Genomic DNA, 26,356 nt, shown 5'->3' with positions numbered 1-26,356 from the left:
GTCTTCCCTGAAAAGCCTCCACCCCTGCAGGAGCCCTGCACTTCTCTGCTTTCCAGCCTTGCTCTCCCCGCAGCCATCTCCTCACCCGCTTCTGATGCCCCAGCAAGGAGGCTGACTCCAAGGGTCACAGGCCAGTCAAGACACGGACACGCGTGGGCCCCAGGCCGAGGTCCAGAGCCCAGAAGGACCTTTGTCCCCAGATGGTTCCGAGGGACAGGAGGAGGCCAGGAAGTCACCAGCCCTGCCACCCGGGGAGCCGGTGCAGGGGAATGGCTGTTACCTCGTCCGTCTGGGACACCTGTCCGTTGGCCAAGGGCTCCAGCTCTGCAGTGGCCGGCGCTGACAGAATGCTGTGGTCAATACACAGACCAGTCACCATGGCTGCAAACACACAGGAGCCTTCACAAAAGACCCCAGCCCCGCCATGCCAGGTCACCCAGACACCACTGGCAGAGCCACACAGAGCCTCGTTTTGCTGGGACCCTGGGCAGGCAGTGCGATACTGCCGGGGCTTCAGCACCTGAAGGACGATGGCCAGCGGTGGAGGCCCTGCAGAGTCCCCTCTGCACACTGCCGCCCTAGGGTCAGGTAACTCTCGGGGGAGGGGGAGCATCCCAAGAATCGCAGGACCCTTTGGGGCTTACCCTGGCTCTGCCCACCTAGCAGACTGACACACCTGCCATGACAACTAACTGTCTCCATAAAGTACCGATGTCCCTGGGCACGCGCTGCCTATGGACAGCCAGGACAAGACGTCCCAGTTCCAAGAACGATACACAAAAACCCCGGTGGGCACCTGGTGCCTGTGATCCAACAACAGAACTGTCCCGCTTGGTTCCTGACTAACGGCTGGTGGCAGGACAGGGGGAGGGGCCGCTGCTGCCCCTCCAGAGCAGAGCAGGCCGTGGAGGTGCCCGCAGAAGGGGTCCTGCTCAAGGGGTCTTGTATGCCGGAGGGGGCCAGGACTGCATCCACCCAGCAACAGGGAGCTACAGGAGGTGGCTGAGCTGGCACACCTGGTCCTGGCTGTGCGAGGAGAGGGCTGCACGGCTCAGGAGTGTGTGCCCACTCACCCCTGCGCAGCCCGGCATGTGCACTCACCCCTGCAGAACCTGGCACGTGCCCACTCACCCATGCCCAGCCCGGCACATGCCCACTCACCCCTGCACAGCCTGGCGTGTACATTCCCCTGCCCAGCCCAGTGCATGCACTCACCCCTGCACAGCCCGCCTGGCATGCGCCCACTCACCCCTGCCCAGCCCAGCCCGTGCCCACTCACCCCTGCACAGCCCGCCTGGCATGTGCCCATTCACCCCTGCCCAGCCTGGCGCGTGCCCACTCACCCCTGCAGGGCAGGAAGCTGGAAGCGTTCCATGCAGAATTGGACGAAGGCTCTCAGGTCTGTCTTGCTGACCCCGCCAATGGGGTTGATGTCCGCGCTGGAGCAGTCATACTTGGTCAGGTAGCCAAGGAGGCTGCAGGGGCGAGAGTTCAAGGTTCCCCGGGGCCTGACGAGGCCTCACAACTCCTGCCAGCACTGGGTGTTCGAGAACTTGCTTCCTGCACGAGTCCAGAGGCCTGGCAAGCTCCAGGGTCCCAGGGAAGCTGCAAGGCTGGGGAAGGCTGCCGAGGGGCTGGGCACACAGGGGAGGTGCTGGGGCCAGGGACCCCTGGGAGGCACCAGCACCCAGCCGGGAGCCGCAGCCTGTCTGGGAGGTCAGGGCTAGGCGCCCGAGAGGAGGGGCGGCCACAGGCACCTGTGCTGGCCATGGCGGCAATGCAGCACCGAGTCAGAGGCAAAGGAGCAGGGGCTGGGTGATGGTGCTGGGCTACAGGGGCCATGGGTCCCCCGAGGGGACACAGCTGAGAGAGAAGAGGCTGGGGCTGACCCTGAGCACAAGCAGGGGCTCCATGTCCGGAGAACGGGAGGACACCCGAAGCTCAGCCCTGGCCGTGAGATGGCAGGGCAGGGCCGGCACAGCCGTCGGCTCCAGCGGTGTGGCCACAAGACAGGCCGGGAGGTCCCTCCCAGCCGGGTCCACTGCCGTGGCTCAAGCACAGGCCACCACGTTGTGCGGATGGAGGCTTACTGCCCAGAGCACGGGCGCTAAATGCAAGTGCGGGCAAATCTGCCTGCCTCACCATGGCACCGACTCCCACAGGTCGCCAGACACGCCCCCCTCCACCCCCCCGACCCCCCCCCCCCCCGCACAGGGCTGGACACCTGGAGCGATGCCCGGGGTGCTGGGCTCATTCCTCAGCCCCTCCCACAGGATGGGGCTGCTCCCAGTCACCTCAGGGACACTGGTGAGACCGTGGCCTGGCTTCCTGTCCACAGACGGTGGCTGCCAGCAGTCACCCACCACTGCCGCCTCTAAGGAGCCTCCAGGACAACGGCCCCAGAGAACTACACCCCCCCTGCCTGCTGCGCACGTGCAGGGGACTGCGCACAACTCAGGACTCGCTCCTCTGCCAGGCAGGTGCCGGCTGGCATCAGGCCCGGGCCTTCCACCCTCTCCCAATTGACCAGAAGTTTCGCAGTGCCCCAGCTGTCTGGCCTCGTTCTCCACCCTCAGCCCATCTTCCCTTTACCCGAACAACCGAAACCACAGCGCAGCCACAAACAGCTGGGAACCACTGATACTGGGCCCTACACAGACCTTTGTTCTCTGGTTACTTCTGAGATAGGGAGGGGCAAAGGACTGGGTGAATGGATGAGTAGATGGATGAATGGGTAGGTGGGTGAATGAATGGATGGATGAATGAGTGCGTGGGTAAGGTGAATGGATGGATTGATAGATGGCTGGTGGATAGATGTGTGGGTGGGTGGATGGGTGGCAGATGGAAGAAGGATGCATGGGTGGGTAACTGATGGATGGATAGATAGATAGGCAGATGGATAGATGGAAACACTGGTAAATGACACACTAACAGATGAATGAAGGACACAATTTATCATGAACAGTGATGACAGTGGTAACAAGTTCCCCGAAACCTCTCCAGAAGGACTGAGCTATTAGTTGGGGTTGTGACTTTAAAATATGCCCTCTGGCTGCAGATCTTCGTCTATTCAAGTATTTTGCTCCTATCTGAAGCGCGCTGCCCGTAGCAGGCCTGTGTCACGCAGTCCATCTCCTCCCTCTGCCCTTCAAAAAAGAAATGAGTGGCCTGATGCCAGGGGCTCACCCTGTAACCCTGGCTACTCAGGAGGCTGAGATGAGGACTGAGGTTTGAAGCCAGCTGGGGTAGAAAGTCCATGAAACGCTTCTCTCTGATACACTAACTAGCACAAGCCAGAAGTGGAAGAGCAGCTCAAGAGGGAGAGCACCAGCCTTGAGTGAAAAGCTAAAGGAGCGCGCCTGGACTAAGACTGCTGTGAGAACAAAGCACCAAGACAGAAAGAGGGCCGGGAGGGCAGCTCAGGGGTAGAGCGCTAGCCTTGGGCCAAAGAACTCAGGGACAGCGCCCAGGCCTAGAGTTCAGGCCCCACGACTGACAAAAAAAAAACCCCAAACACACACAAAGAAAACCAACAAAAATAGCTATGTGCTTTTGAGGTGAAACCTACATGCAAAGAAATAAAATAAGGTGCAGTCCAACTGTCAAAGAGGAGGGCAGGGGCTGGCATCTGGTGGGACCCGCACAGAGGAGGCATGGGAGGGGACAGGGACACTGTACAGCCAGGGTGGGGCACAGAGGAGGAGTGGGAGGGGATGGGGACACTGTACAGTAGGGGTGGGGCACAGAGGAGGCACGGGAGGGGATGGGGACACTGTACAGCGGGGTGGGGCACAGAGGAGGAATGGGAGGGGACAGGGACATGGTACAGCAGGGTGGGGAGAGCAGGGGCCTTGGGAAAGCCACGCCCACCCAGCCCACCTTCTCCAGTTACGCTAGAGCTGCCCTGTCGCCACGTGACCAACCGTGGATGGCAGGGGTCTCCCTGCAGATCCCTGACCCCCACCCCAGAAGGACCCGGTCAGACAGCACAGGAAGGGCCTCCCGCAGAGACCTGGGGCTTCCAGGAGTCAGGTCACGGGCTGGTAGGGCCACACGTACCTCTCATCCACGTTGGTGGTTCCGAGAACGAGCAGGCCCCCACGGGCACCTCGGGACCAAAGGCTCAGTTGAGCGAACAGGTAGGCAACCACCATCCTGATGCGAGCCTGGGTGGGGTGGGGAGAGGGAGACGGGGTTACCGGGGAGGGGCCCAGGGAGACCGAGTCACCGGCTGAAAGGGCCACAGCAGCCCCAAGAAGACCAGAGGGTCAAATTCTGGAGCTTTCTCTCTCATACACCACCCCTGCCTCCCCCCTCCCCTGCCTCTCCTGCTGGGGCCAGCGCGCCTAGTGTGGTGCCCGCCGTCCGGGCTCCCCAATCCCAGGGCCGGAGGCACCTGCACATTCTGCAGAGCCAGGTTTTCCCTGCTGCTCCCTCCTTGAGCGGCGAACACCGGGCTCTTCCCTGTCACCAGGCTGAAGATGCCCAGGACGGCCCTCACGGCCGGGTCGATGCTGAGGCCCACGTGGTGGCTGGAGGAGGGAGGGAGTGGGCACACATTGTGAGAAGGCGGGCGGGCCCCCACCCCTCTCCTGGGGGCACCCCCATCCCTACTGCGGCGCTCTGGAGCACTCTGCACATGCAGCATGCCAGTTCTAGACTCTTCCTCCCTGAGAGGACACCCTGACCCAGCTGGACAGCTGCTTGTGACTCTATGGGTCAGATGACCCGGCTGTTTCACACAACGGAGCTGTCCAGCAGAGAGGAAGGGCCATGTGTGGGGTGCCCACACGCCCACGTGCTGCTCGGCCAGCTCCTGTCTCCCCTTGCTGAGCAAGCCGACCTGGCCGGGGCTCGAGGACAGGGACCGGGGGGCTGGCGCACTCCGCAGCTGGGGTGCGCAGGTCTCCTGTGCAGTCCCCCTAATGTCTGGCTCAAGCCCAGCAGCGAGTGGAAACCCACCCAGCCCCCCGGTGCGCCCCAGCTCTGCTGCCACCAGAGGTCCACGGGCCCCGCTGGATCACCGCCGCCTGCCCGGGCCCCGAGACCAGGGCCGGGCTACCTTCCGATCTGCCCGGCCAGCTCTCGGGCCCGGCGGCATGTCTCCTGGGAGGAATTCTCACTGGCCATGTAGCAGGTGGTCAGCAGGCGCCCACAGAGCTCCCGGGGGTCCTGGGGGGTGTAGCTGCTCTGGTCCAGGATGACCCGAACGTCAGCCAGCACTTCCTCATCTGAAACCCAGATGCACACAGCATGCAGGAAGCTCCTCCACACGGATCCCACCCCGCCCAGAGGCTGCCCTGCGCCCCGCCCACTCCAGCCTGGCGCCCAGGCTGCCCTGCGCCCCGCCCGCCCCAGCCTGGCGCCCGAGGCTGCCCGGCCCCTCCGGGTCTGGACCCTCGCAGCCCCGTCGCCGGCCCCTTGGCATGCTCTCCCCTGTGCCATAAAGCTCCTTGCAGCCAGGCACCGGTGGCTCCTGCCTGTCATCCTAGCTACTGCGATCTGAGGATCACAGTTCAAAGCCAGTCTAGGCAAGAGAGTCCGTGAGACTCTTCTCTCCAATTAATTACCCAAAAGCCAGAAGAATGGTGGCTCAAGTGACAGCGCCAGCCTTGAGTGACAAGGCCAAGTGAGAGCAGGATTCAAGTCTGGAAACTAGCGCGAGAGACAGAGCTGTCTGCAGTGCCAGGCTCCGTCTCCAGCTCCAAGCCAGGCAGGGCCTCCACTGGCTTTCCTGTCCCCAGGCCCTGGCCTAGGGCACTCAGTACAGGGGTGGGAAGCCTCCTTCACGCCTCTGGCTTCCCCGGGCTTCTGCCCACCCCAAAGCCTCTTCAGACCCACAGCGTCACCTACTTCCACTGGCCACTGCCTGGCACACCTGGCGGCACATGGAGTAGACCACACAGGCGCAGGCTGCGCTGTCCAGGCCTCCACTCAGGGGCAGGAAGAAGCCGGCCTGCAGCAGGAAGACCACTGTGAGGGCCTGTTCCCGCCCCCAGGCTCCGCCCCCCACTGGCTCTGACATGCCCTAGTCATGGTTGCCACCCATGGGCACTGGAAAAGAGCACCGCACGCGCCAAAGGGCTTTCTGGAGAGAAAAGACCCCCACTCGAGTCCTAAAGTGGAGTCACCACGGAAGAACTCCAAACAGGCCAGAGACGGCGGGGTGAGGGCACACCGCAGGCCCGTGCAAAAAGACACCCCCAGAGGCAGAGACGGCAGCGTGCATTAAAAACACCCTCAGATAAAGGGAGCAACCCCATTCACAATAACCTCCCGAAAAATAAAATATTTAGGAATTAACCTAACCAAAGATGTAAAAGAACTATTTAATGAGAACTATAAAAAGTTAAAGAAAGAAATTGCAGAAGACACTAGGAAATGGAAAGACCTCCCATGCTCCTGGATAGGCCGACTTAATATAGTAAAGATGGTAATACTTCCAAAACTAATATACAAATTCAACGCAATTCCTATTAAAATCCCAATGACGTACATCACTGAAATACAGAAAACAGTCCAAAAATTCATATGGAACAACAAAAGACCTAGAATAGCCAAAACAATTCTAGGGGATAAAGACAATATGGGAGGGCTATCCATGCCGAACTTCAAACTCTACTACAGAGCTATAATAACAAAGACAGCATGGTACTGGCACAAAAACAGACCCGAAGACCAATGGAACAGAATAGAAGATCCAGAAATAAATCCACAGGCCTACAGCCAGCTGATATTCGACAAAGGAGCCAAAGACATACAATGGAAGAAACACAGCCTCTTCAACCGCTGGTGCTGGGAAAACTGGGCAGCCACATGCAGAAAACTAAAAGTGGACCCCAGCCTATCACCATGCACCAACATCAACTCAAAATGGATTAAAGACCTTAACATTAAACCTGAATCTCTGAAACTACTGCAGGACAGAGTAGGAGAGACACTTGAACTAATAGGCACAGGAAGGAACTTCCTGAACAGAGTCCCAGGGTCACAACAAATTGGAGAGAGACTCGACAAATGGGACTACCTTAAAATAAAAAGCTTCTGCACAGATAAAGCTATCGCAACCAAGCTAGAAAGACAACCAACTAATTGGGAAAAAATATTTACCAGCAATATATCAGACAAGGGGTTAACATCCTGTATATACAGGGAACTCAAGAAACTAATCCCTCCCAAACCCAACACACCAATTACTAAATGGGCAAGGGAACTAAAGAGGGACTTCTCAAATGAAGAAATAAAAATGGCAAAGAAACACATGAGGAAATGTTCATCATCCCTGGTGGTGAAGGAAATGCAAATAAAGACAACCCTGAGATACCACCTTACCCCAGTCAGAATGTCCCACATCCACAAATCAGCCAACGACAAATGCTGGAGGGGATGTGGAGAACGAGGAACGCTATTACACTGCTGGTGGGAATGTACACTCATACAACCACTTTGGAAAGCAGTCTGGAGGGTCCTTAGAAAGCTAAAGATTGACCTCCCTTACGACCCAGTCATACCACTTCTAGGCATCTACCCTGAACAACAGGAACCAATATACAAGGACACGTGCACCTCCATGTTTATTGCAGCACTGTTCACAATAGCTAGGATATGGAAACAACCTAGATGCCCCACCACAGATGAATGGATCCAAAAATTGTGGTATCTATACACAATGGAATATTATGCAGCCATTAGAAATGACAAAATAATGGCATTTGCAGGGAAATGGATGGAGCTAGAAGGAATCATGTTGAGCGAGGTAAGCCAAGAACGAAGAGACAAACAGTACATGGTCTCCCTGATAAGTGGATGATGAATCCAAAATGTTAGGTGATATGACAAAACTAACAGGACTTAAGAAACAAAGAACTCCCACTCATCTGGTTGAACCACTACTAAATATCCCCATGCTGCTGATCACATATATGGTATATAACATATGAGCACCGTTATATATTACAGACTGTGATAGACAATTTGCTCCAGGAAAGTTAGAATGAACTTGTGACTTTAAATGAGCATCATTATTCCACAATACTGTGAATTTCCGGAAATTAAGTAATCACTTAATCACGATCAAAAAAAAAAAAAAAAAAAAAGAACCTTGGGGAAGGGAGGGAGGGAGGGGATGGTAGGGGGAAAACAATGGAGGGGGTAACAATGTTCAAGAGGAAGTGGAAGTGTACTCATTACCTCACTCATGTAACTGTAACCCTCTGTATAGTATCTCTACAATAAAAAAAATTAAAAAAAAAAAATAAATAAAATAAAAACACCCTCAGTAGATGAATGGATCAAGAAAATGTGGTATATAGACATAATGGAATGCTATGCCTCCATCAGAAAGAACGACATTGCCCCATTTGTTAGGAACTGGAAAGGCGTGGAAAAAATTATAGTAAGTGAAGTAAGCCAGGCCCAAAGAAACAGGTCCCATGGTTTCCCTTATTTGCAATATTTAGTTTATGTCTGAGTCAAGCAGAAAAGGTCAGAGAAGACGATGTTAAAAGAAATGAACCCCAAGATAGGGGCACAAGTGTTTTTTTTCTTATTTGCTAGTTTCTAACGTATTTATAAGGTACCATGTGATATTTTTGTTGCTTTGTATGTCTCTCCCCCATGGTATAACCCATTTTCACTGTATTTGATGTTGGTATAATTTGGGGAAGGGAAGGGAGAAGACAAATTGTTTAAATAGGGATACAGGTGGACCCATTGCAACAATGAGATGTACAAGACGCTATGTCGACAAACAAACTTTACAATTTAGGCGGGGGTAGAGGGTGTAGGCTGAGAAGGTGGGAGGGAAGGGATGGTAGGGGAAAAACAAAGCAGGAGGCAACAATACTGGGTAAGAAATGTACTCGTGACCTTGCTCATGTAACTGTAACCCCTTTGTACAGTATTTTCACAATAAAAAACGTAAAAAAAACCCAAAGCACCCTAGGCCAGGTTCTCACTTGTTACTCTAGCTATTCAGGAAGCTGAGATCAGAGGATTGAGGTTCAAAGCCAGCCCAGGCAAGAAAGTCCATGAGCCTTATCCCCAAACAAATTAACAAAAGAAAAAAAAAAGCCAGAATTAAAGCTATGGCTCAAGTGGTAGAGCTCTGGCCTTGAGTAAAGGAAGGTCAGGGGCAGTGCCCAGATCCTGGGTGTAAGCCCTAAGACCACCCCAAGACTGGTGTAACACATGCACATGTGCGCACGTGCACATAGATACCCCCTGGGGTAGTGGTTCTTGCATATAATCTCGGCTACTTAGGAGGCTAACAGGAGAATTGTGGTTTGAGGCCAGCCTGGGCAGAAAAACTTACAAGCCCCATCTTCAACCTGTAGCCTGGCAGTGGTATACTCCTGTCATCCTAAACTACACAAGCTGAGATTGGGAGGGTCACGGTGCTAAGCCAGACCTAGCCAGGAAGTCTGTCAAACTCCATCTCAACAGAAGAAGCCAGACACCTGGCACGCGCTGGTCATCCAGCAACTACAGGAAGCCTGGAAGAGGTGGATGGTGGTGCTGGCATGCACCAGCAGGACGTGAGACAGTATCTCAAAGATGACTGGCAAAAACCAGGGCTGAAGGCGTGGCTCGGCAGGAGAGCACCAGCCTAGCAAACACGAGGTCTAAGCTCCAGTACCACCCCCAAAAATAAGTAAACAAATGGGGGGAAATGCCTGAGCAGCCTGTCATAGAACTAAATAGAGCTGGCTAGAAACGGGCCGTCTTACCTGTCGGCTTCGCCTCAGGAAGTCCCAGAGCCAGCAGGCAGGACCAAGGCTGCGGAGAGACCAAGCGAGTCGCGCGGCCATGCGCCTGGGAGCTGCCCCGCCGCGGGCCCCCAGGCGGCAGTGTTTCCCCGCTGGCCCCGCGGTGAGCCTGCCCCGTGCTGGAGGGGGCCGCAGGGGACAGAGCCTCGGGAAGCCCCTCACAGCACGGGACCTAGCCTGCGCACGGCCCAGGGCCTGCTTTACCAAGCCCACGGAGACAGTGACTCGGGAGGCTGGCCATGGGAGAATCCTGATTTGAGGCCAGCCTAGGAAGAAATGTGACCCAGGCTCACGGAGCCCAGGGGAAGGCGCTGAGCCCCTGCTGTGCCCACAGAAGCCCCAGGGAGGAGGGCGGCAGCCGCGCGACCCCCCAGGGACACGCACCTGACCTCCCCCCACCGGGACACACACCTGATCTCCTCCCCCCACCGGGACACACACCTGATCTCCCCCCACCGGGACACGCACCTGATCTCCTCCCCCCACCGGGACACACACCTGATCTCCTCCCCCCACCGGGACACACACCTGATCTCCTCCCCCCACCGGGACACGCACCTGACCTCCTCCCCCACCGGGACACACACCTGATCTCCCCCCCCACCGGGACACACACCTGATCTCCTCCCCCACCGGGACACACACCTGATCTCCCCCCACCGGGACACACACCTGATCTCCTCCCCCCACCGGGACACACACCTGATCTCCTCCCCCCCACCGGGACACACACCTGATCTCCTCCCCCCACCGGGACACGCACCTGATCTCCCCCCACCGGGACACACACCTGATCTCCCCCCACCGGGACACACACCTGATCTCCTCCCCCCACCGGGACACACACCTGATCTCCCCCCACCGGGACACACACCTGATCTCCCCCCACCAGGACACACACCTGATCTCCCCCCACCGGGACACACACCTGATCTCCCCCCCCACCGGGACACACACCTGATCTCCCCCCACCGGGACACACACCTGATCTCCTCCCCCCCACCGGGACACACACCTGATCTCCTCCCACCGGGACACACACCTGATCTCCCCCCCCACCGGGACACACACCTGATCTCCTCCCCCACCGGGACACACACCTGATCTCCCCCCACCGGGACACGCACCTGATCTCCTCCTCGGGGCTGTGGTATCTCCACTGCACGGGGACGGAGACCGGCTGCAGCAGGTCCTCAGAGCACGAGAGGGCAAAGTCCACCTTGACCCGGGGGTAGGGGCTCACCCTGCTGGCCTGGGGGGGACACCAGGCAGGACACAGGACACTGCATCCGGTGCCTTCAGCGGGAATGGTGGCCTCGTGGTGCTGAGGCTCACCTGGGAGCCAGGCCCTAGGCCTGGCAGAAGCGGGACAGACGTGCGGGGCGCTGGGGCCGGGGGGGGGGGTCAGAGCTACAGGGGGAGGTGAGGGCTGTGGGGCCGGGGGCTGGGCCACAGCCCCGCCCGGCTGCCAGGAGGCAGTCTGGCAGCACACACACGGAGGCCAGCACGGGGCCACCTCCATTCTCCTCCTGGACACAAACCAACGAACGTAACGCTTATGCTCCCAACACTTTGTGGGGCTCCTCACAGATGGCAAGGGGGGAGTTCTCGCTACCCAGAAGCGCAGGGATGGATACACACTCTGTGCTAAACCCCTCTGCGGAGTACTACGCAACCGTGAAAAGGACTGTGGCACAGCGTGTGGACACACGCCCGCTGTGTGCAGAGCTGACAGCCCGTGCGTGTGCACGTGTGTGCGAGGGGGAGGCGGAGCGGACTGCTCCTGGGCACACATTCAGCTTGGGGTGTGGAAACGTTTCATCCTGACTTGGGGCGATGGTCACACAACCCCAGGAAGACATTAAGAATGGCCAGCTGGGTGGTGTGGAGACTACCTCAACCTGTCATCCTAGCTACTCAGGAGGCTGAGAGCTGAGGATCATGGTGTGAAGCCAGCTCAGGCAGGAAAAGTCCGTAAGACCCCTATCTCCAATGAGCTACCACATAGCTAGATGTGGAGCTGTAGCTGAAGTAGTGGTGCACTAGACCGGAGCATAAAAGCTCAGGGACAGTGCCAAGGTCCTGAGTTCAAGCCCCAGGACTGGCACAAAGAAAAAAAGGAAAGAAAAGGCAGGGCTGTGGCTCTGTGGGTGACGGGCTTACAGGCCCGTAGGGTCCTGGGTGCCGGGGTAGGACAAAGCCCAGCCTGGGCCCCGCTGTGGGCACATCTCCCTGCCAGGGTGGGAGCCCAGCTCTGCGCACGGCCCCGGGCTGCCCCACGCTCACCGCCAGGTTCCGGGATGAGATCTCCGCCCTGTAGCTCCTCACGTCCTCCAAGTCCAGTGTGGCCGTCAGGACCTCCTGGGAGGGGGGGAAGTGATGTGAACTGACACGGGGCCACGTGGAGGAGCCGTGGCCGCCAGAGCAGGGACAGGGGCCACGCCACACCGTCGCGTCCTCAACCGTCTCCACTGCGCTCAGACCTGTCCTGGAGGGGCCATTTCCACACGAAGCCCCTGCGCTAAAGATCTGCTCTTATTTAGAAGACACACAGAAAGCCTCTTTTTCTGCCTGTGAAATGTGGCTGTGGAGACAGGATGGCTGGAGGTGCTGCAGCCATCCTGAAACCATGAGGAGAGGAGCGCTGGGGGCTGGAGCCCGAGGAGGGCCAGAGCTGCGACCTCTTGGCCTGGACACACTGCCTGTGGGACTGGTGTCACCAGCCCCACTTCATTTATTTATTGGGTCCGGTCGTGGGGCCTGAACTCTGGGCCTGGGCGCTGTCCCTCAGCTCTTCAGCTCACCTGGCCTTTGGTTTTTCTTTTTTTTTTTTTTGTCGGTCGTGGGGCTTGAACTCTGGGCCTGGGCGCTGTCCCTCAGCAATTCAGCTCAAGGCGAGCGCTCTACCACTTGAGCTACAGCGCCACTTCCGGTTTTCTGGTGGTTTATTGGAGATAGGAGTCTCACGGTCTCTCCTGCCCGGGCTGGCTTTGAACCGCGATCCTCAGATCTCAGCCTCCTGAGTAGCTAGGATTACAGGCGTGAGCCACCAGCGCCCGGCTTTGGTTTTTCTTATGGCAACAACAACAATAACAAGACCATCAAGTTCCAGTATTGTGAAACGTGAAATGGCCGGTGGCCTTGATCCAAGGGCTCGGGACTGGCGGGGTAGGCAAACCGAGGCCTGGTGCTCATTTTGGTGCTAAATGCAAGGGCTCCGTGCTGGCCCCGATGGGTTGGAACGGCAGAAACACCCACCGTAGCTCGGCCTCCTGCTGCCTGAAGGAGCCCCTGCCCAGTCCTGAGCCCACCGGGTCCTGCAGCGCCGCCCCCGCGCGGGTCCTGGGCCTCTGCTCCCGTGCCCTCTGTCCACCACACTCGCACGGGGGCCACGAGGCCTGGGCGCGTCCCCGGGCTGAGCCTGGGCCGCCAACAGGACCTACTGTGCCAGCTGCGTGCTACGGGGACCCCGCGGGGACCAGCGGGCGGGCACGACGCAGCGCCCGCCAGCGCAGCCCATTACCACGTCATCCAGAGAGAACTGGGCGCCCTGCGCGAAGACGCTGCCGTTCATGGCGACCATGGCGCAGCCGTCGTAATAGAGCCGGTCGCCGTCGCAGCCCTTCTGGTTGGCCAGCAGGTAGATCCCGCCGTTCTGCACGTGGGAACAGGTGCCCTGTCACCATCACGGGGACACGCACATGGGCGGACAGAGCCCAGGAGCTGCCATCCGCGTCCTCCCTGGAGGCGGTGCTCCATGGGGCTCCCACGGACCCCTCACCCGGCCTCAGCACAGGGCCTCCACGGACCCCTCACCCGGCCTCAGTGTGGGGCCTCCACGGGTGACCTCACCCCGGCCTCAGCACAGGGCCTCCACGGGTGACCTCACCCCGGCCTCAGCGTGGGGCCTCCACGGACCCCTCACCCCGGCCTCAGTGTGGGCCTCCACGGGTGACCTCACCCCAGCCTCAGCACAGGACCTCCACGGGTGACCTCACCCGGCCTCAGCCTTATGTAGGGAGGTTTGGAGCAGCCAGAACACGGTGTGTGGAGCAGAGCACTGGACTGACACGTCCACACCAGGGACACAGGACTGCAGCACTGTCCTCCTGTACCCGTGCGGCCCAGGACACAGGGAAGACAGGCCAGGTGCTGGTGCTCACGCCTGTCATCCCAGCTGCTCAGGAGGCTGAGGTCTGAGGATCACTGTCTGAAGCCAGCCCGGGCAGGCAAGTCCGTGAGACTCTGATCTCCAATGAACCACCAAAAAGCCGGAAGTGGCACTGTGGCTCAAGTGGTAGAGCACTAGCTTTGAGTAAAAAGAGGTAAGGGGCAGCGCCCAGGCTCTGAGTTCAAGCCTCAGGACTGGCACTGGCACTGGCACACACGCCACACAGGGACAGGCAGGCGGCCTCCCTCCCGGCCACACAGAGGCTGCCATGTGGGCCTGTGCTTGGTGGCCGCGCCCTCCCCGGACGCACGCCCGCCCGTCCCACTCGGTGCCCACCTTGGTGGTGGCCATGGTCACCAGGTCCACCCTGGCGTGAGCCTTGCGCAGCACGTGGTGGCTGCCCGAGGCGTTGGTGAAGATCTCCACGCCGTCCAGGCCCATGTCGATGTGTGGGCTGCGGACAGACGCGGCGGTGAGGAGACGGCTGGTCTCCCCGACGCCCTCCTGCAGCCACTCCTGCTCCCCGTGCACCCCAGGCCCCGCGGTGGGCACCCCCGGCTGACCTGTGCGGGGTCCAGAGCTCCTCGCAGATCTCGCTCCCGATGCAGGTGTCCCAGGTGGCCAGCACCGCGTCCCCGAAGGGCACCGTGTCCTGCAGGTGAAGGCGAAGGCGTCACAGGTCAGTGGCCACCGTGTCTGGGCCTCGGGAGGCCTTGGTGCAGGGCAGGCGCCGCCGTGCGGCGCTCCCGTGGCGGGCCCGTCCAGCCCTGCTCCGCCTCTGCCGGCCCGAGGGTCTGACATCACACCGCGAGGACCCCGGGCTGCGTCCGCACAGGCTCCCGGGTCTCCATGGCGTCTCTGGCCCTCCCGGGCGCTTTCTCCGCTGACAGGGGCCCCGTCCCGCCCCCACGCAGGTGAGCTCAGCCAGACAGGGAGAAGCCACCCCGGGCCTGCGGGCACCGAAGAGGCACATTCCTAACCCACGAGGGCCAGCCTCGCGTGGGGATGCCACACGCCCACTGGGGCGGCGGCACAGCCTAGCTCGAGCCCACTGTGTCCGTCTCCTCCACACCAAGGTGACGCGGCAGGGCCCCCGGCAGCCAGGGAGTCAGCCCAGAGGCCCAGCCACGTCTCAGGGGTCACGGTGGCGCTCTACCACTTGGACCATGACAGCTCCACTTCTAGCTTTTGCTGGTTAACTGAAGGTAAGTCTCACAGATGTTCCTGCCTGGGTTGGCTTTGAACCCCAGTCCTCAGATCTCAGCCTCCTGTGTGGCTAGTGTTATAAGCATGAGCCAGCAGCACCCAGCCAAATTCCAGTTCAACCCTGTCTCACCATGCCCCCACCGCTGCCAGCCGCATCACTGACCACTGTGCACGTGGCTGTAGTCCTGGAGCACCGGCCCAGCTGCCTGTTCTGAGAGCTGGTCCCCAGTTCACTTCTGGAAATCTCTCCTCTGCCTGCTTCTAGAGTTTTCTGGGGCTTTCTGCACACACTCCCGCCTCCCATCTCCTGTCCTGGAAGAAACTAGGGGCAGCACGGGCAGTCGCGCCCAGAACGCACCTGGTTCGTCACGTCCTGCAGCATCCGCGGGAGGAAGTGCTCCTCGGTCTGCCTGGGGAGACGGCAGAGGTCAGAGACGGTCAGCCCCGGACACAGGACTGGCAAGAATCTCAACTCAAGCCGGCGCCGCTGGCTCACGCCTGTAATCCTCGTTACTCAGGTGGTTGAGATCTGAGAATCGAGGTTCACAGCCAGCCCAGGGAAGGAAGGCCTGAGACTCTTAGCTCCAGTTTTTAACTAGCAAAATGCTAGAAATGAGCTTTGGTCCAAGGAGTGCCAGCTTCAAGCAAGAAAGTTCAGGGTACAGACAGCGATCAGCCAGACAGACTCCACATCAAGCTGTGCTAGAAGGAGAGGGGAGGCTGCGGGCCGGGACCCCGTGCCGGGCAGGAGGAAGTCAAGAAATGCCATGGAACCAGGCACCCGTGGCTCACGCCTGCAATCTTAGCTACTGACATTTGAGGTAGGAAAGTCCGTGAGACTCTTATTCCCAATGAACCAGCGAAAAAGCTGGAAGGGGAGGTGTGGCTCAAGTGGTAGAGCGCTAGCCTTGAGCAAAAAAAACCAGGGACAGAGCCCAGGCCCTGAGTTCAAGTCCAAGTACTGGCACTAAGAAAAATAAAAGGAAGAATGTTTAAAAGGGAGATTAATGTGAGAAAAGTGAGAATAAGGTCAAGCACAGAGCAGTTTCCAACATGGAGGGCTTCTGACCCCAGGACACGAGGTGATGATTTGGGGCTGATTTTGGTGTCTCGGCAGCGGGCCCGGAGGCTGCGGGTCACCCCTCCCCCAGCACGGGGTGACCCCAGAGGTCAGCGGGTGGCGCTGAGTGTCCCAGATGCACAGGGGTTACTGAAGGCGCAGGACAGCCGAGGGCCCCAGACAAACGGCCGGGGGTGCAGCCCGGCAGCGCTCAGTACCGACTCAGCCGAGCAGGGCCGGCGCTGGTCTAGACAGCACGAGGCAGGCCCCTCTTGTGGGTGGGGGGCAAACCCGCCCCCCACCCCAGGCTGGGCTGAAGCCCCTCACAGAACACCCCGAAACTCACCGGCTCCTGGCCCAGGGGGTGAACCAGCGCAGCTCGCGGTAGTTGGCCTGGTTGGCCAGGGCGGTCTTGGGCCGGATCAGCAGGATCCTCCTGCGGCAGGAATCGGGTGCTCACGCAGGGCCCCCAAACATGGGTGCTGCTGCCCAGAGCCTGCTCGCCGAGGGGCCCTGGACAAATGACTGTCCCTCTCCAAGCTTTACCACCCAGACTGCAAGATGGGTCCCCATGGCTCCATTCACCCCCACAGTTCCCGTGCCAGAGGGTCGGGCCCCTCTGTGCTCCGATGTGGGCGGATGGGCAGAGACTTTCCCGCCCTCAGGAGGGGCGGGAGCTCAGTGAGGGGCGGCACTCCGGTCAGAAGGCAGCCCCCCGAAGGCACCCACAGAGGAGGGCACAGCGCGGCCCGCACCCACCTGTTGAGAAAGATCACTCTGCAGTTGTAGCGGACATTGCGGTGCATCACGGGCCTGCGGAGAGGGGGCGCGTGTCTGTGCTGGGCAAGCCCACCAGCGAGGGCGTGTGTGAGTGCTCTGCGTCCGCAGGAAGCTTCTTCCATCAGCAAGTTTGAGAACCCAAGGCCCTTTTGTGGCATTCTCAAATAAATTTAAAAATGCACATGCTGCCGGGCATGTTAACTCATGCCTGTAATCCCAGCTATGCAGGAGACTGAGATCTGAGGATGGATCAAGGTTCAGAGCTAGCCGAGGTAGGAAAGTCCATGAGACACTTATCAATGAACCAACAAAATGCTAGAAATGGAGCTGTGGTTCAGGTGGTAGAGCACCAGCCTTGAGGAAAAAAGCTTAGAGACAGTGCCTAGGCCCTGAGTTCAAACCCCAGGACTAACACAAGAACACACGTGTGCATGCACACGCACGCACGCGTGCGCGCGCACACACACACACACACACACACACACAGAGGCTTCTGCCATTCAGGTGATAAAACTCAAAGCAGATGAAGCAAGTTGCCCACTGTCTGCACACCTTCTTGTAGGATCAGAATCCTTTCAGTCCCCACGGCCGCCTGACAGAAGCGCCACCATTTTAAGGGTAGTCACCATCTTACAAGGAACCATGGCAGTTAAGCCACATCCTGCTCCAAGCAGTGTTTTCCAGAAGCGTGGCTCAAGTAGTACAGTGCCAACTGAGGAAGAACTGTTTTGCTGCCATGTCTGCTTTGGCCAGGTGTCCTGGTTTTGTGGATTACCCTAATGAACTTTTAACTCCTTTCAAACTAACTGACTGAACGAGATGGTGAACCTAAGTTCTGACTAACCCGATCAAAGGGCAGTGACAAGTCAGGGACACAGCTGTGCGCTGACCACCGGCACGCTGGCATACTTCCTTCCTTCCAGTTAGCACGCCCTTCTGCGGAAATAAACTGTCTTGGCAAGTTCTTTCCAATCGGTGTCCCTACTCCTACATGACACTCCAACTGCCCGATACAGCCCAACACCCCGGACCTCCCAGGGCTCCAGGCAGCTGCTCCTCTCCCCTGCACACCCTCACCTCCCCTGTGCGCTGGCTGAGCCGCCAGCAGCTCTTGCCCTGAACATTCCTGCCCTGAGCATTACCTCTTGAGCAACCTAGCGCGTGGCTCTGGAAAGCAGGTTAGGTCAAGGCCAGGGCCAGGGGCTGCCTCAGGGGAAGCTAGGAGATGTGGCACCAGCCATTTCATCCAACTCCAGAAAGTGTGCAGGAGGCTCAGGGCACAGGCGCCGGAGGACAACAGTCCTCACAGGAGAGCAGGGAGGCTAACCACAGCTAACCACGGCCAGGCAGCGCAGTGAGCCTGGGAAGCCAGAACAAAGCTCACACGGGGTTTGGCCCTGGCCAAGTGTGGCTGGCTGGCTGCTACCTATCCAAATGAGGTCAGAAGTCAGGCTATGGGGTGCCCATGCCCCTCTGCAGCGCCCAGTCCTGGCACACGAACATCTCACACCACCACAGCTCCCAAACTTGTCTCAAACCAACATCCACATTCTGGGCGGGCACGAACATGTTCTCCTTTGGTTTTGGTGCCAGTACCAGAGCCTGAACTCAGGGCCTGCGCGCTGTCCCTTAGCTTTTTCTCTCAAAGCTACCCTACCACTTGAGTCACAGCTCCATTTCTGGCTTTTTTCTGGTTAACTGGAGAGAAGAGTCTCGCAGACTTTCCTGCTCCTGCTGGCTTTGAACTGTGATCCTCAGCTTCCCAATGGGACTACCGGTGTGAGCCACCAGTTCCTGGTCACAACGCATTCTCATTCACACAATGGCCTTCGGTGAGCGTCTCCCTCTGCCTGGATCGGGCTTTCCCGCACAGAAGCAGAAGACCAGACGGGAGGTATCAGCACATGGAAACCGAAAAGCTTCACACAAACAACTCCACAGCCATTGCCATACGAGGAAAACGCGTATTCTCTGTGAGAACAAGGAGAGACCTTTCGTGCAGAAGGACCTGGGTCGGTGGGCAGTGCTTCTGAAGTGACTCACCATGAGTGTGTCTGGGAGTGCAGGTTAGTGCCCCGCCCAGCCCAGGGGCAGGCTGGGACCCGTCCCCTCCTTTTGGAGGAGTCCTGGGACAGGAATCTCGAGTCCTGGGACAGGAATCTCGAGTCCTGGTGACGCCATTGTCTCTCCAGGTTCAGTAGGGCTTGTGGGTTCAGACAAGAGTCAGACTTCAAAAGGAAACTATTTTCTGTATGACTGGGACATTTTAAAAGAGAATTATACAGACCCCAGCCTATTACCAAGCACCAGCATCAACTCAAAATGGATTAAAGACCTTAACATCAAACCTGAATCTCTGAAACTACTGCAGGACAGAGTAGGAGAGACACTTGAACTTATAGGCACAGGCAGGAACTTCCTGAACCCAGGGTCACAACAAATTGGAGAGAGACTCGACAAATGGGACTACCTTAAAATAAAAAGTTTCTGCACAGCAAAGACATAGCAACCAAGCTAGAAAAACAATCAACTAACTGGGAAAAAATATTTACCAGCAATATATCAGACAAGGGGTTAATATCCAGTATATACAGGGAACTCAAGAAACTAATCCCTCCCAAACCTAACAAACCAATTACTAAATGGGCAAGGGAACTAAAGAGAGACTTCTCAGAAGAAGAGTTAAAAATGGCAAAGAAACACCTGAGGAAATGTTCACCGTCCCTGGTTGTAAAGGAAATGCAAATAAAGACAACCCTGAGAATACCACCTTACCCCAGTCAGAATGGCCCACATCCTCAAGTCAGCCAACGACAAATGCTGGAGAGGATGTGGAGAAAGAGGAAGCCTATTACACTGCTGGTGGGAATGTACACTTATACAACCACTTTGGAAAGCAGTCTGGAGGGTCCTCAGAAAGCTAAATATAAACCTCCCCTATAACCCGGTCATACCACTCTTAGGTATCTACCCTGAACAACAGGAACCAGGATAACAAGGACACATGCACCTCCATGTTCATTGCAGCACTGTTCACAATAGCCAGGATATGGAAACAACCCAGATGTCCCACCACAGATGAATGGATCCAAAAATTGTGGTATCTATACACAATGGAATATTATGCAGCCAATAGAAAGGACAAAATAATGGCATTTGCAGGGAAATGGATGGAGCTAGAAGAAATCATGTTGAGCGAGGTAAGCCAAGTGCAAAGAGACAAACGGCACATGGTCTCCCTGATAAGTGGATGTTAAATCCAAAATGTTAGGTGATACGACAAAATTAACAGGACTTAAGAAACAAAGGACTTCCACTCATCTGGTCGAATCACTACCAAATAACTCCACGCTGCTGATCACATGTATGATATATATGTGTACACCAGAGGGGAACCAGGAGGAGGACACAGAACTAGAGGGAATCAGGGAAAAACATACAACAGCGGGACCCATCAGCTGCACTGGACACTGACCAAAATGAACTAAGCAACTCAGTGGCAGCGATGGGTGGGAGGGAACAAGTGGGAAAGAGGGAACAGCTGACGCTATGCAAAACAAAAGAAATGTACATACCACCAATGTGGAAGAAATAACTGTATTGTCAAAGCTCACAGAACTCATAAATGTTAATGACCATGATAGACAATCTGCCCCAGGAAAGTTGGAATGTGTTTGTGACTTTAACTAGCTTCACTATCTAACAATATTGTGAAACTTGGGAAACTATGTAACCACTTAATCACAATAAAAAATTTGGAAAACAAAAAACAAAAAACAGGATCTCAGCATTCTACCACTGAGTCATATCATCAGGCTAGGATTTTTTTTTTAGATAGTCAATCACTTCTCCTGAAAATAACGACAACTTTGTTTTCTCCTATCTAATCTCTATATCTTTTTGAAGCTAGCCCAGGCAGGAACATCACCAGTCACACCACCATTTTGCTAGAAGTAGAGTTGTAGCTCAAGTGTTAGAGGGATAGCTTTGCGTAAAAATCTGAGGGACAGTGGTCAGGCAGGCCCTGAGTTCACACCCCAGCACACACATGCACACACATACACACTTTGCAAACTACCAAGGTCTGAACAACAGAATGAGCACGGCAGGTGAGCAAGCAGTACCATACCCTCACATCCGATTTTGCACCTGGGAACAGGCTGAGTTATCTGGCCCAGGGGCTTTGCTGGTGGGGTGAAGCTAAGACCTTGAATTGGGGAGACAGACTTCCTGGGCAGCCCACCATAAGGCACACAGGGTCCTTACAAGGAGGGGAGAGGAAGGACCCAGCAGCTGGAAGGGCGTTGGCCATGGAGAGCTGGAGAGGCAGGCCCTTGGGGAGCAGACAAGCGGCTGGCCCATCCCCCCAACCACCACTCTGCTGTCATGGTGACCAGACAAGGCTAGAGTTACCGGCGGCTCACCAAGACCCTGTTTTAAGGAAGCTCAGTGAATGTTATGGAAGCCCAGGGCCTGGGCCACAATGGGGGATGGGGGGGGGTGTCACTCTAATAAAAACATCACAGGTGAGCCAAGCACTGGGGCTCACGCCTGTAACCCTAGCTACTCAGGAGGTTGAGAGCTGAGGATCACAGCTGGAGGCCAGTCTGGGCAGGAGAGTCTGTGAGACTCTTATCTCCAATTAAGTAGCAAAAAGCCAGAGGTGGAGCTGTGGTTCAAATGGCAGAGCATTAGCCTTGAGCAAAAAAAGTGAAGGGAGAGTCTGATGAGGCTCTGAGTTCAAGTCCTGGTTACTCGCACAAAAAAAGTGGGGAGGGAAGAGAGGGAAGGAGGGCGAGGGTGGTTCGTATGTATGTATGCAACTGGCACAAGGAAATTCCCTTGTTCAACGGATATTTTCTAGTTAAAAAAAAAAAGCAAAAAAAAGAGAGAAAGAGCAAAGAAAGAGACCCTGCGCAACAAATGTCTCAGCAGGGTGGAAGGTGAAGAGAGAGAGAAGGTACCAAAGCAAACAGGACGAAAGCACAAGCTGGGCGCAGTAGCTTAGACTGAAATACTAGCGACTCAGAAGGCTAGGATAAGGAGGAGCATAGTTTGAGGACAGCCGGAAGAAGTTTCCTAGACTCTATCTCTAAAAGAACCAGCAAAATGCCAGGCCGGAGGGTCAAGTGGTAGAGTGCCAGCTAAGCAAGCACTAGGCCCTGAGTTCAAACCCTACGTAAGAAAAGGATCTTGCGCCAGCATCTATCCTGTGGTGCGCCATGGGTGGGGCCAGGCCACACGAGGCCCAGGTGTTCTCATGCGCAGCCAGCCCTGTGGCTCACCAGGGCAGAATCAAGCTTTCTGGGTGTGGCTGCACCATGTCACAATCCCATTTTACCAACTGCACTCCTGTGCCCAGGAGCTCCCAGAGCAAGCTACAAAATCTGTTTCCAGGAGCTGCCCTCTGGGGAGCATTTATTTGGTGGTCACGGGGCTGGGCTGGGAACCATCCCGCCTTACACGGACGCATGCCCTGGACGCAGCACACCCCGTGAACCCGCCCCCCTCGGCGCCTGCCCCTCCGCATGCCCACTTACATTCCCACGTCACAGATGATGTCCTGCGTGACTGGAGACTCCAGGAGAGCCTTCAGGACCTCGAGTGAGTGTAAGAGGGTGTCCGACTCGTAGTAATGATCCCAGCACCCGTAACCGCTAGAGAAAGGGGAGGGGAGGGAAAGGGAGAGAGAGAGAGGGAGGAGAGATGACCAAGCAGGCAGGTGAGGGCAAGGCAGGACCTGGGGGCCGACTGCAAGTTACTGAATCTTTTCAGCGCCTCCAGGGCGATCCTGGGGTGCAACCTGTTAAGAGCGGGGGGGGGGGGGGCTATCGAACATGCAGAACTTTACACAAGACAGGATGGACCCTGTTCAGATCTTAAGTTTTTGGCTACCACAAAGAATTCTCCTGTGTTCACAAACGCCTGCCTTTGGATTTTATCTTTTGTTTGGTGCCAGCCCTGGCCCTTGAACCCAGGGCCTGGGAGCTGCCTCTTAGCTTTTTTGTTCAAGGCTGGTGCTCTGCCACTTAAGTGATAGCTCTACTTTTGGCTTTGGGGTGTTTAATTGGAGATGAGAGGGTCACATGCTTTCCTGCCTGGACTGGCTTCAAACCATGATCCTCAGATCTCAGCCTCCTGATGGGATTATGGGCATAAGCTACAGCGCCCAGCCCACCTGAGATTCTTAGGGCACCTTCAAAGCTGTGATCTAGGTCCACACAGCCCATGATACACCTCTACTGCAAGAAGCTCGGTTCAGGACTGTCTGTGAAGGTGGTATCTGAATGGTCATTAATGATCTTTCTGGCCTGAAAATGGTTTCTTTGGGATCTTTGTAGATAAGTGTGATTGTGGCCCCATGAAGAGCTCAGGGACCGTGCCTGGACCCTTAGTGCAAGCCCCAGGACTGGCACCTCACTGCAGTGAGGTGAGGTGAAGTGCAGGTGCAGACACCCTCAGCACCGGGGATTCAGACATGATCTGTGTCCTCGGCACAGACAGCAGCAAAGTGTGCAAAGGTACAAACAGCCGGAGCAGCCAGGAGCTGAGGCCCAAAGGGGCCTCAGGAGGCAGAGGAGGCAGGATGGACAGTGACCTAGAGATTTCAGAGGGACAGCAATCCTGTGGACACCCTGGTTTTGGACTTCTGGCCTCCCAAGCTAAAGAGAATAGATCCACAGTTTTCTAAACAACTCGGTTTGTAGTCCTTAGTCACAGCGACTCCAGGGACTCTCCCACAGTGCTCCATGATGTTATAAAGCATAAAGATTCCAAGTTGGTGGTGTGGCTCAGGCCTGTCATCCTAGCTACTCTGGAGGCTGAGATCTGAGGAATCAAGGTTCAAAACCAGCCCATTAATTAACCAGCCAAAAGCCAGAAGTGAAGCTGTGGCTTAAGCGGTAGGGCACCAGTGAGCAAAAAAGCTAAGTAGCAGCACCCAGACTCTGAGTTTAAGCCCTAGTATTGACGCACACAAAAAAACAAACAAACAGAGCACCATAATGACTCAGCTCAGAGCCAGTTCCTGGTGTTGAGAAGGAGCAACTCTATGGTTCCCTTCTACCCTGTTCCCAGAGTCCTCATTCCCCTCAGCACTGGGATCCAAGCACGACACAAAATGCAGGACTGTGGGAGGACAAATATCCACACTGCAACACAGGGTTGAGGCAAGGCGGGGAACAGTTTCAAGGTAGCTCTGATGTAGGAACAGACTTGCCCAATCTCCCCCAGCTTGCTCTGGGCATAAACCAGGTCCAATGTCATGTTGCTGAGCACCTCCTGAGGGGGCTGGGCCTTCCACAGCTCTCAGATCTATGCATATACCACCCTTTCAGCCCGAGAAAGCTGACACAGCCACCACTACATGCCTGCCACTGACACTACCATGCAACCACAAGTACAGATGGGCTTCTCACCATATTTCCAGTTCGGGTCCAAGCCTGTATCTTGCTCCTTTGTTCTTGGCAATTTCAATACCTACGTGACATGGGGGAGGGGGAGGAGGATAATTTCAGAACCCAGGATGTAATCATAGCTGTCAATGCACTGTGCTGCAGTGGGTATGATAATAATGCTCAGTGAGCTAAGTCCTGCTGGCTCACACCTGTAATCCTAGCTGCTCTGAAGGCTGAGATCTGAAGATTGTGGTTTGAAGCTAGCTTGGCCAGGAAAGTCTGTGAGACTCCATTATCTCCAATCAATTACAGCAAAGGCTGGAAATGGTGGTGTAGCGCAAATGGTAGAGCACTAGCCTTGAGCAAAAGCCTGAGCTTAGGGAGAATGCCCAGGCCCAGAGTTCAAAGCCTAGGGACCAGCCTCCATTCCCTCCCCCCCCCAAAAATGCTGTGATGTCCCCTCCAATTGCAGTCAGGTCCCCTGTCAACAGTATCAGAGGACATTACTCACATACATTTGTACACACCCACAGGATTACACAGAGAACAGGGGAGCCTGCTGAACTGACATAGGAGAGGAGGACGTGGGAGTTACAACTCCATTTATCAAGAAGTTTATCAACAAGTGGGTGCCAAGACTTAGCTGCAGGGAAAAGCTGTAGATGGACCAAGAAAGCTTATAACCTGTAGTGGTGCCAGTATAGGATACCGGCTCCTTATAAGGGTATCTGGTTTAGGCAGCCCTTGTGGGAATCCAGGCAAGGAAGGGGACAGACAGCCCTATTCATCCCAAGACATTTGCTCTAAGGAGACGAACACAGGCAGATAGATGTACACATATTTCCAAAGCACTGGGATCTGGCTGCTGGCAGACCAGGAACAGAGATCTGCCGGCCCACCCCTTACTCTGCATCCTCTGGAGGAGTGGGGGGACGTCTCCCGTGGCCCCCCCTCCCAGGAAGGTCCTTGGGGACAGAGACCCCCCATCTCCCCTCATCCCCTCCACGTCTGCGGACGGGCAGCTGCATCTAGAGAAATCCACCGACCCGGGGAGCTCTTCCTTCCCGCCAGGCCTGCAGACGCCGCCCCCACTGGGACTCACGTGTCCCCAGCCAGTGTACACAGGCCCCGGGGGCCGAAGGTCAGAGCGCCAGCAAGGTCGGTGCCCGCGTGACTCCGGGGTGCCGGGCCCGCGCGCCCCTCCCGCCCCGCCACCCCCGGACTCACTCCTTAAGATCCGGTGCAGGTTGCCCTCGAAGTCCAGCGCCCACTGGTTCAGAGCGCACGTAGCCACCGTCACCTTCCGGCCCATCCTGCCCGGTCCCCGGCCGGGAATCCAGGCCTACCGGACACCCAATCCCCGGGCCAGTCTCCCGCCCACAGGCCCCCGGCGCCCGCACTTCCGGGTCACCTCGCCACGATCCGCCCCTCCCGCCACGGCCCCGCCCCGCAAGTCCTCGGATAGGCTGGCAACGCCCGCTCCCGCCACCCAGACGGGCCCTTCCTGGGAGCGGGGCGGAGCCTCCTCGGCAGGCCCCGCCCACAGACCACGCCCTCTCCCACCGCCGCGGCTCCTGCACAACGACCGGCTTAGTTAACATCATTGGTTTTCTTGTAAGCATTTTTCCAATGCTGCTGTCAGATAAGCACTTTTTTTCACTTTTAATTGCACTCCCAGCCCCTCACTCCCGTTTATGTAGTAATGCTTGCTCATGACTGACAACTTGGAGGTTTCAGACCCTCAACCCCAAAGGGTCTGTCCCTCCGCCAGCAAATAAATCTTCAGAACCGAGTCCTTGCTGGATGGGCACCTTCCAAAAGAAGAGCCCACAACCGTAAGTCTCAAAGGCTAAGGGACCCGGGAGCCACCCTCAGGAATGGAAGATCAACAACCCAGTGCCAGTGGCTCACGCCTGTCATCCTGGTTACTCAGGAGGCTGAGAGCTGAAGAACAAGGTTCAAAGCCAGCCCAGGC

The 26,356-nt window shown here is 56.7% G+C and overlaps 1 protein-coding gene across 7 annotated transcripts in view; it reads right to left on the bottom strand.

Moving 5' to 3' along the window:
* Nucleotides 1–25,766, bottom strand: part of Nadsyn1 (NAD synthetase 1) — a 32,415-nt gene extending 6,649 nt beyond the window's left edge. For 3 of the 7 annotated variants that reach the window (XR_011369201.1, XR_011369202.1, XM_070009675.1), the window contains exons 1-18: nt 25,609–25,766; nt 24,403–24,463; nt 22,525–22,641; nt 16,964–17,017; nt 16,551–16,640; nt 15,503–15,554; nt 14,502–14,590; nt 14,275–14,392; nt 13,291–13,422; nt 12,054–12,128; nt 10,895–11,019; nt 9,729–9,777; nt 5,854–5,956; nt 5,063–5,231; nt 4,397–4,532; nt 4,060–4,166; nt 1,344–1,475; nt 281–350 (exon numbers count right to left, since the gene is read on the bottom strand). Coding sequence is in view for 5 of the 7 variants with exons in the window: in XM_070009675.1 (XP_069865776.1) it covers nt 281–350; nt 1,344–1,475; nt 4,060–4,166; nt 4,397–4,532; nt 5,063–5,231; nt 5,854–5,956; nt 9,729–9,777; nt 10,895–11,019; nt 12,054–12,128; nt 13,291–13,422; nt 14,275–14,392; nt 14,502–14,590; nt 15,503–15,554; nt 16,551–16,640; nt 16,964–17,017; nt 22,525–22,641; nt 24,403–24,463; nt 25,609–25,693 (1,764 nt within the window). In the remaining 2 variants the exon portion in view is untranslated. Of the gene's footprint in view, nt 1–280; nt 382–1,343; nt 1,476–4,059; nt 4,167–4,396; nt 4,533–5,062; nt 5,232–5,853; nt 5,957–9,728; nt 9,778–10,894; nt 11,020–12,053; nt 12,129–13,290; nt 13,423–14,274; nt 14,393–14,501; nt 14,591–15,502; nt 15,555–16,550; nt 16,641–16,963; nt 17,018–22,524; nt 22,642–24,402; nt 24,464–25,608 lie in introns of those variants that run through there. The other 4 variants (XM_070009677.1, XM_070009678.1, XM_070009676.1 and 1 more) reach the window with 4 other exon arrangements.
* Nucleotides 25,767–26,356: the final 590 nt, after the last annotated feature.

The sequence above is a fragment of the Dipodomys merriami genome, unplaced genomic scaffold (genome assembly GCF_024711535.1).
Source record: "Dipodomys merriami isolate MVZ:Mamm:240054 unplaced genomic scaffold, mDipMer1.0.p SCAF_78, whole genome shotgun sequence".
NCBI lineage: Eukaryota > Metazoa > Chordata > Mammalia > Rodentia > Heteromyidae > Dipodomys > Dipodomys merriami.
This window is presented reverse-complemented; position numbering and strand designations above follow the sequence as displayed.